At 37.6% G+C, this 8,850-nt stretch overlaps 2 protein-coding genes across 3 annotated transcripts; one reads left to right on the top strand and one right to left on the bottom strand.

The window, feature by feature from the left end:
* The first annotated feature begins 793 nt into the window (after positions 1-793).
* On the top strand, positions 794-5,533 carry LOC149405849 (Cell cycle regulated microtubule associated protein). Of its 2 annotated transcripts, none has more exons than XR_016302024.1 (18): positions 794-1,236; positions 1,374-1,529; positions 1,663-1,740; positions 2,195-2,348; positions 2,631-2,739; positions 2,864-2,914; positions 3,012-3,109; positions 3,204-3,279; positions 3,390-3,452; positions 3,540-3,623; positions 3,773-3,819; positions 3,957-4,032; positions 4,143-4,208; positions 4,294-4,356; positions 4,475-4,545; positions 4,663-4,707; positions 4,822-4,922; positions 5,021-5,533. XR_016302024.1 is itself a non-coding variant. In XM_089630153.1 (18 exons), exons 1-18 carry the CDS (start codon positions 1,065-1,067, stop codon positions 5,043-5,045), a joined length of 1,545 nt encoding a protein of 514 aa, XP_089486279.1. In that variant the 5' UTR covers positions 805-1,064; the 3' UTR covers positions 5,046-5,532. The 2 variants fall into 2 exon arrangements, 1 of the variants encoding a protein (XP_089486279.1); XM_089630153.1 differs by having other exon boundaries at positions 805-1,236; positions 4,475-4,555; positions 5,021-5,532.
* Positions 5,534-5,545: 12 nt separating this feature from the next.
* Positions 5,546-7,587, bottom strand: OZS1 (C4-dicarboxylate transporter/malic acid transport protein). The gene is made up of 3 exons (XM_089630141.1): positions 6,981-7,587; positions 6,043-6,848; positions 5,546-5,973 (listed from the first exon to the last, which is right to left on the bottom strand). Exons 1-3 carry the CDS (start codon positions 7,530-7,532, stop codon positions 5,613-5,615), a joined length of 1,719 nt encoding a protein of 572 aa, XP_089486267.1. The 5' UTR covers positions 7,533-7,587; the 3' UTR covers positions 5,546-5,612.
* Between the last annotated feature and the right edge of the window lie 1,263 nt (positions 7,588-8,850).

Raw genomic sequence — 8,850 nt, 5'->3', positions numbered from 1 at the left:
GTTAAATCACTTTTCAAAAATGACAAATTACAATGTAATAAACTTCTATCAAATGCTAATTTATCGCTGAGAAACCAAATTTTGTATTTACCATGTTACTCATCAAGAAATTTGAAAAAAAAAACATAAAATAGAAAAAGAGAAATGTTCAGATTGTCATAATTTGCTGACTTGAATGACAAATTAATTTTGGACCACAATCATCGCTAAGTAGCTGAAAACATGTATTAAAATAAAGAGGAAACTCCACTATTACCCTTGATATATCCACTGCCTTAAATCCCACCATTTTTTTGAATTCCCTTCCAGAGAGTGTGGGTCCCACCCGTGATCTCACATGCAAGAAGAGAACAAAAATAAGGAAGAACGAAGAGGGCGATTTACAACGGCTAGTGGTAAACTCGTAAATTAGGTCCAACTTCGAGGGCAAGCCTCGTGAGCGCCGAAATTTCAGTGCCTTCGAAACGACACGTTCTCTTCGCCCCAAAACCACAGAGCCCGGAAAACGAAGGCTCTGTTCCCTCGCTGAAATTCTCTTTACTAGAACGGAAATGACATTCCTACCCTTACCCTCCATTCCAATTCAAGACGCCAAAAACCCCCGGCTCGCTCCGTAATTCACGCGAGACCTCAGGGGCGTTTTCGGTATTTCAGTATTAGGAATTCAGAAAAAGAGAAAAAAAATGTCTGGGACTTGGTAGTGATGGAAATGAATGGATTGGTCACTGGTGCTCTGTTCCTCGCAAATATGTATTTCAAAAAAGGTTTTATTACATTTTTGTACCTTCTGTATTTTGTGCTACAAACTTGCGAATATATATTTTTATAAAGAGTAAGTATTTAAACGAAATAAAATAAAACAAATTTAAAACGCTTGTTCGAAGACAAGCTCAGAGTTTCTTCTTCTCTCTCGACTCTCGAGCAAGCATTTAAAAAAAAAAAAAAAAAATAAAAAAGCTGATAGCTTCTGAGATTGGGATTTCTAGGGTTTCACTTTCACCGAATCGATTCCGGCGAAGAAGACGAAGCAAGTAAAAAAAATAAAAAACCGATAGAGTAGAGAAATGGATTCCGACGAGGATATGGATATCGAACCGGTTTTCGAGGCTCACGAAATCGACATTGAGTATGAGTACGAAGCATCGATGTTCTTCGATTTCACGAGAGAAGAGACTCGCGACGAGGCTCTAGACGCGGAGATTTGGTTCGAGTCTGCCAAGAGCTATCCTCCTTCTCGTAAGTATCGAACTTTCGAATCGTTTAATGAGCTTCGTTTAAAAAAGTGACTGATTTTAGTGACGAAGATCACTGCTTTTTGCAGTGATAAATGCTCTGTTTCAGTGATGATTTATGTTGGTAATGTGATTTTTCAGCTTTTGCGACGAAGCTGGTTTTGGGAGAGGACGTTATAGTAGAAAATGTGAACGTATCGCCAAAACAGAACCAACCTAGCTCTTCACTATACGGTGGTTATAGTGTTGGTAATGGTTGGAGACAAGAATTATGTGGGAAAGATGTAAATAATAGAGGTATAGTATAACAATGATTTACATTTTTTTTTCGATATATATGTATATATGTGTGTGTATATTTATGTATACATTGGACCAATATGTTTGAAGTGTAATTATTGTCCTTGGGTATGTTATTTGCCTCCTCTAGATTGTGAAGTAATGGAAAGAGGGATATTTGGCAATTTAGAGAAAGTTCTGAACAACCAGCCACATGGAATTTCTACAGGTAATTTTAATCAAGTTGTTGTTTTTTTTTCTTCCCTACCCAGTAGCTGTGTTTACCTCGGTGAATTTCGGACAGAGTTTGTTGTCATTAAATTTGTTTTGAATGTTTGATTTTCGCATTAGTTTCAGCCGGATTGGGTGTGTTAATGTGTTTGAAAATCTTTTTTACTGGCTTGTTTAAGTCCATACCAAACCCCATTTTTTTTGTAAAAAATAAGGAGAACCTGACAGATAGCTCTAATTGGGTAGGTGACAATGCCATAGAATTTGAGCTAATGAATAGCTCTTCTTAGAAAATTATACGGCGATTCATTGCTGATGAATAGTTGAGATAACGCCTTTTAAAAGAAGATGATGAAGAAAATAATAGTTCAAACAAAACGTGTGAGTACAAAATCTTGAGATATGCTTAACGAGTTTTTTTCATCTTATTTCTTACTCTGCCTCTTTTGCAGGATTATTCAATTACTTTTCTAGCGATAAAACAAATGGTAAAAAAACTAACCCTTCTGCCAAGTCATCTCTTCCGAGGAGCTCAACTTTGATGAAGCCAACAGCGAGTCAGCTAGCTAAGCAGAATCGAATTCCTCGAGCTGGTGGTAGCTCTAGGTGAGCTCTTGAAGATTTCATTGCCATTTCATAGATCCCAAGCGTAATTTCATATTTTTACTATATGCTAGGCAGTCCCGAGTCCTATGTTAAAGCTTAATTACGGTTGTGCTATCATATTCTCTTTTCTTAGAACAGCGATATTTCAAGTATACATATGCTTGCTTGGTTCTTGGAATTTCAATGTGGAACTATAAAATATTGTACCACTTTAGTTCTGCCTAACTTTTTTCGCAAATCATATTGTTTCTTTAATACTCTGGCACGTGTGGTGGTTTTTAGATTTCAGATGCCACAGGTCCAAAACAACGAGAAGAGCTTGTGTAGTTCTTCTGGAGTTGAAAATCAGGCTCCAAAGAGGCAAAAGCTTGACGGAGGTCACTTGCGTAAAGTATGTCTAATTATTAGTATATATAATTCTTAAACATGTCTGAAAATACTCTTTAATTTTTTTTTGGATGAAAATAATTTTTAGTCCTAGATTCACAGCTACAATTATGCTTTCTGTATTTCAGGTCAACGATGGAAAACAGCAAACTAATTTCATTCACAAGATCCCCAAAAAGGTATAGTTTTTAACTTGCTTTCCTTTTGACCACCAACGATTGTAAGCAAGATAAATCGATGAAAGCTTATTAAAACCATGAGTGGATTGTGTTGCAGGACGAGACTGTAGATAAAGTTACCGGACATTCGAAATTAAAGCTTACTATACCAAGAGAACCTGAACTTGAAACGGCGCACCGGGCTCAAAGGATTAGGTATGTTTATACTCTAGACTGTGTCTTGCAAAGAAGACGAAAATAGTATGCTTTTTCTTAAGTGTCATATGATCAGATGTTCTTTCATCATCAGGCCAAGGGATGGAACAGAAGTTGAGCAAGTTAAATCAACTATTCGCAGATTCAAAGCACGGCCATTCAACAAAAAAGTGAGTTCCTACATTCAAACATACTCTATTCTTTTTTCGTTTTCTTTTTTTTTTCTTTCAAGTTTCTCCTTGTTTTTAGCTCATCACATCTGGCATCATAAAAATTGCAGATTTTTGAAGCGCCTACATTGCCACTCCCGAAAAGAAGTACTCCAAAGTTGCCCGAGTTTCAAGTATGCTTTTGATAGTTAATTTCCTCATGTTGTATATTCTGAAAAAGGGTTTTTGCTTACTTTCCCTTTCACGCCATGGATTTGAAGGTTTTTCATCTAAAGACTATGGAGAGGGCAAAGCAAAATGTACCGACCGTTTCATTCTCGAATCTTTGCAAGGAATCTGACAAGGTGAATTTCTGTTTGATCAGAGAGAAGCATTGAAAATTTAACTCGTTAAATATATGCAACCAGATTATTTAGCTAGTTAAATCAATGCAACTAGGAAAATTATATATATATAATGCAACTAGATTACTAATGTGAAGTCTGTTTAGCAGGAGTTGGACAAACCCAGTACTTCTACTACTACTGAATATAAAACAAGGTAATAAGGTTTTTATTTTATTTTTTATTTTTTTTATAAACAAAAATGGAGTTGAGATATATAAAAAATAAATAATAATGGAAAAAATTATTTGCATTCTCAATTGAGGAGAATATGTATTTCGCTGATTTTTGTAGGCCGAGTACAACAGAATTTCTAAAACCAGACGGCGATGGAGTTCACAGATTCAAAGCATTACCTCTTAATAAGAAGGTAGTTTTTTTTTTTTTTTTTTTGTATTTTTTTTACAATTGTTAACGGTATTATTTGAGGCTCAATCTCACAGCTTAAAAATTTTCCTTCTATTTCCTATCTCGCTACAGATATTTACGAGTAAGGGAGACATTGGTATATTCCGAAATAACAAGCGAGAAACCACAGTTCCAATGGTAGTCTAGATTTATTCCTTTTACCACGATCAATGGCTGATCATACCTTATATAAAAGCTTGTAACACGTTCCGATTCTCTACAGGAATTTAATTTCCAGACGGAGAGGAGAGTTCAGCAAAACGTACCAACAGATCTTTTCGATAAGGTAATCTTGGTAAAAAAAAAAAAAAAAAAGCTACACTCATTTTTCCCGTGTGAATTCTTTCTAATGCTGATTTTCCCATCTGTAAACTCTTTCTAATGCTGATTTCTTTTTATCCCAGCTTTCTTTGGCGCCTGAACCACAGTCAAACAACATTGGACCTCGGATGAAATTCCCTCGGTCTAATTCTCTGTCAGTAAAGGTTATCCTTGCTTTTTTTTCACGCGCTTTCTCAGAAAGTTATCACTTTAACAGTTACCTCTAAATTTTTTCCTTGTTCCATACTGAGTTGTACTTTTCTGGCACAAGGGTTCAAAAGAAAATAGATTGGATTCTTTCGAGCCAGAAAATAAGGTATCTCATACGCCCCACGTTTTTTTTTTCTTTTCTTTCTATTGGCCTGAGTTGTTTGTTGCTTATGATGTGGGGTCTTAAGGCTGTATATGTATTATTTCTTACGTCCAACAGATGAGAGATACAACGGAAAAAGCTTCCGTATTTCATCGGAAAGAAGTCCCGTTTGGGAGCAATGGAGGCATCGCTGAAATCAGTAACAAATTGCACACAAGGTATGCCATCGAAGTCGACCCAATTTTCGCTAAACAATTCTTTCGCTGCTCAATATTTCCTGGTTTAATACTTCTTTTTTGCTTGGATTCATATTCAGGAATTGGGGTATTCGTTGGGGTTAAAACAGGACTACATATTCAAACTGGCTTTTGGATAATGTGAAGTAAGTATCGAAAGGAAGGCGAGAGATCGAGGCGGAACAAATCGGGTTTTTTTATTCGTAACATTGCGAACCTGAGTCCAAGATTGTCTTGCTCTGTCGAATAGGGAAGGAAAAAAAGCTGGTTTGTCCCAAGTCCTTTGTGCATTGTCGACAATAATAGCTTTTCAATTGAAATCCAAGTAATATTGCTCAAAAGGGCGTTGTATAGCCATCTCACCCCCAATAGCTTCTTTTTTATATCTACTTCTGTTGTATGTTAGGAAGCTATATTGTATTGACTAGAAAATATGATGAAATGGAATACAAAGATAGATTTGTGAAATTAAACTTAATCTCGTAGAGCTTTTAATAAATGTGAACTTGCCAGGATACTAACCCGTAATTATTGCAATCACTCCCTACCCCAATATTCTAATATTGTATCTTCTTGACATGAGAATGGCTATATGTAATATTTAAACTCCCTCGTGTATTCGAGTCTAGGGTACTTTATGTAACAATGCTTAAGAGTCTCATTGTATGTCCTCTAGCTTCCCTCTTTCTCTCTCTCTTTCTCATCAGATTTCTTGTTTGAAGGGCTTTGCTTTGTGAGAGCTTGCTTTGTCCAACGCTTGATGTCGTAAGCTCTTTTGAAGGGCCGCTTGTCCTTGCCGCCCTGTCGTCTCGTGGTGATTGCGATAGCTAGGTCGTTCGGAAACAAAGTGCACCAAACAAAGGCGTGAAGTAGCGTGGAGAAGAAGAGCACAAACACCATCGTCGACGACACAAATGATAGAGCCAGCGCGAGTGCTTTGGTTACGAATGAAGGAACCTCTTCGGCGTATCTGATAGTAGCGACCGAGGCTGTTGTCATCGGGAAAGTGTAAGACCACCACGCCAATGAGAATCTGCAAATGTAAAACGGTTAACCATATTTGCCTATATTTGATGACAAATAAGCGTTAGAAAATCTTTACCCGAATCCTGTGAAGAAGTTAAGCCTGGCGACAAATGAAATGTAGAGAAATAAAGCGATGAAAAAGCAATTCCTTGACAAGCTGTCGAACTCTCCATATATAGCTCGCCAAGCGAGACAAGCAGCTGAAGGAGCCGCTATAAACATGGAATAAACAGGGTGTAGCTCCTTTGGCAAAGCCTCACTCGTCGGCAATCTCTGGTATAGAGTCACAAACACCACAAGGTAGTGAGCGAAACCGATCGCCCACAAGAACTTGGCAACCTCTTCCCACCCCACCTTTGCCGCTAGGATTGCACCAACGAAGTTCCCGACAATTGAGAGATGGGTGGATGGGTTAATCACCTTGCAGAGTCGTCTCTTGCCGCCAGAAAGCCATTGACCGTAGATCTTCAGTTCGAGGAAGAAGTACGGGCCCATGAAGGCGCACAAAATCCCAGGGTGTAGGGTCTTCGGGGAAAGAACCGGGGGGACTGATATGGACAAGAACATACACACGACCCATGGAGCGAAAAAGAAATTGACCCTCACCGGATGAGAGTACTCTCTTTTCACCGCCTCAAAGTAGAATATCCCCTTCAGAACGTAGGTGATGGAAACCGCGATCACGAGCGCTAGAGCTAAGAGCCACAAAACTAGGTTTATTAAGGGACTTATGTGGAGGAACTCTGTGGCCGGGCTTGTCGCTAGGGCAAGCCATAGCACGGCTTGGCTACTAACGCCTAAGCATATTCCGTAGCTGTTGATCGGAAACCGTAGGAGAAATGGCCATTTCTCATCCTTTGGAAGAAGAATGTCTTCAGAATCCTGCACATATAAATCAGTTCGCATGGAGGGTTTATTATCAAGGTTGTGCTTTCATATCTTGTAACTTACTACACAAGTAAAGTGGTAGAAAGAAAATAATTTTCTATTTTAGGGGTCGGATTTCATTGTTACCTTTACTTGATCTAGCTCAGGACCTCTTAAAGCCGCAAAGTATCTCCCGGCGGGAACACTCTCGTTAAAAGACTCTCCTAGTGCTTCCGGTCCTTGATTGGTCTTTTGAGGCTCATCGTTCTTTTGATCTCTCATCTGCTCTTTGATCCGCGACGGCAAAAGAGAGTTTTGCTTGCTCAAAGTAGACTTGGTCCTGAAAATATTAAAGTCTCCTTTGTTCCTTCCATCTATGCCTATCCCCGTCATTGAGTCAACCCTTCCGAGACTCCTTCCACTTCTTGGGAGAGCACTTCTCTCGCCGTCTTTGGACTTTGACTCCATTTGTAGCACCGAAAAGCCAGTCTCCAGAGAGACTTGTCTGTTGAAACTCCTGTGGCTATTTGATGGTCTCTTCATAGCTCTCGTGGGCTTGCTGATTGGCTTCTTCTCTTGCTTTTTACTATCTTGTTCCATTTCTTGTTCTTCCTCTTCCTCCTCTTCTTGCAAGGCTTCATGAATATCGAGATAGTGATGATTTTGACGAGAGCTCGGAGGCATTTGCGTGTTTTCCATTTTTGAATTTCAGAAAGAAAAAAGGAGTGTTCTTTGCTTGTTTTTTTTTCTCTCATTAAGTCATATATAGAGCCTTTTTAGACGAAATATCATTTTGCATGTTTACGTGTAACAACTACTAAACAAGGCTTCACAAAAAGTGGTAAGAGGTGGTGGTTGTTTGGTAGATGAATGGCAGCCAATGCTTTCATGGGAGATAAAGTGAGTTTTGGAGGGAAAGCCCGTGAATATTTTGTGGTTTGAGTGTTTTGTATTCGTTGATTCTACCAACTTGAAAATTAATGCAAATAAAGTCTGATAGTTAGAAGAAAAAAAAAGCTTCCCACATGTGTTTCGTCATATATCACGGATTTGTAGGTTTTGGTAAAACTAAGGAAAAGATAAAGAAGCCTAGTTTGGTCAATAAGTATAAGACTTTTGTACTATGATCTCATGAACATGGTCAATAGGAGATGATATGAAGAGTTTAATGCAACTTTTTTTTAACACAACTTATGGGGCTTTATGAAGCGATCTCTTTTCTCTAGACTCCCGTGGGTTAAAAAAAAGCATATTATATGAGGGGCAAATTTTAATTGTCAACACAATTGGGGAAGTTTAGCAGTATTTCAAAAAATAATATTAAGTAACCATCTTCAATAATGTCATCTTTGATCATTTGATTCTTCTCAATGGATTAATTTGAGCGTTGGAATTGAAAAATAAACATTGGAACTATATCATGCAAATGATATTTATTAAACCAATTAAAATATGTTGTTACCATTTAGTATCATGGCATTTGGTGACATGCTATATCAACAAGGCTTATTTGACAAATAACATTACGTTACTTTAGCACATGGTGTATATAAACTTGTAAAGGTTGTTACTTGATAACCAAGTTACGGTCGAGTACCCTAAGACGTGATTGCGAAATTGCAAATTGCCATTTTCTCTTCTGGTTATCAAGTTGAGCCAAAAGATATAAACATGTTAAGTAATGATGGCGTAGAAGTTTCCATATCTTGATATCTTCCACGTCATTCCAAATTGATAATTTTGTTTATGGCATTCGTGGGCAATATTATGTCGTCTAGTCCTTTAAAAGGATCAGGTTTCATTGAGTTAAAAAAAAAACGTTTAAAAACTGTAATAAATTTGCTTATCACCGTCAAGCTCTCAATTTTTTTACAGATCTTCTATGCAGTAAAAACAAGACAATAATTTATATAATATAATACGATATATATACTCCAAAGGAATCTTAGGTTTCAGATCAGGTTCAAAATGAATAAATCCAAAAGTTTTAAAGCAATTTCGGTTGTCCTGTAATCAA

Source organism: Urtica dioica, chromosome 2 (genome assembly GCF_054948205.1).
Source record: "Urtica dioica subsp. dioica isolate 48M chromosome 2, U.dioica_male_clone48M_v1_H2, whole genome shotgun sequence".
NCBI classification, from domain to species: Eukaryota; Viridiplantae; Streptophyta; class Magnoliopsida; order Rosales; family Urticaceae; genus Urtica; species Urtica dioica.
The sequence above is the reverse complement of the archived record's forward strand: the minus strand, read 5'-3'. Positions and strand labels throughout refer to the sequence as shown.

What these genes read in the sequence shown, in the direction of transcription:
- LOC149405849 (XM_089630153.1), top strand. Translation starts at nt 1,065, where the DNA reads ATGGATTCCGACGAGGATATGGATATCGAACCGGTTTTCGAGGCTCAC. An exon ending in ACGGAGGTCACTTGCGTAAA is followed by an intron (nt 2,740 to 2,863) that starts GTATGTCTAATT and finishes TCTGTATTTCAG; the next exon opens with GTCAACGATGGAAAACAGCA. An exon ending in CATTACCTCTTAATAAGAAG is followed by an intron (nt 4,033 to 4,142) that starts GTAGTTTTTTTT and finishes ATCTCGCTACAG; the next exon opens with ATATTTACGAGTAAGGGAGA.
- OZS1 (XM_089630141.1), bottom strand. Translation starts at nt 7,532, where the DNA reads ATGGAAAACACGCAAATGCCTCCGAGCTCTCGTCAAAATCATCACTAT. An exon ending in CTGAGCTAGATCAAGTAAAG is followed by an intron (nt 6,849 to 6,980) that starts GTAACAATGAAA and finishes TTATATGTGCAG; the next exon opens with GATTCTGAAGACATTCTTCT. An exon ending in AACTTCTTCACAGGATTCGG is followed by an intron (nt 5,974 to 6,042) that starts GTAAAGATTTTC and finishes TTACATTTGCAG; the next exon opens with ATTCTCATTGGCGTGGTGGT.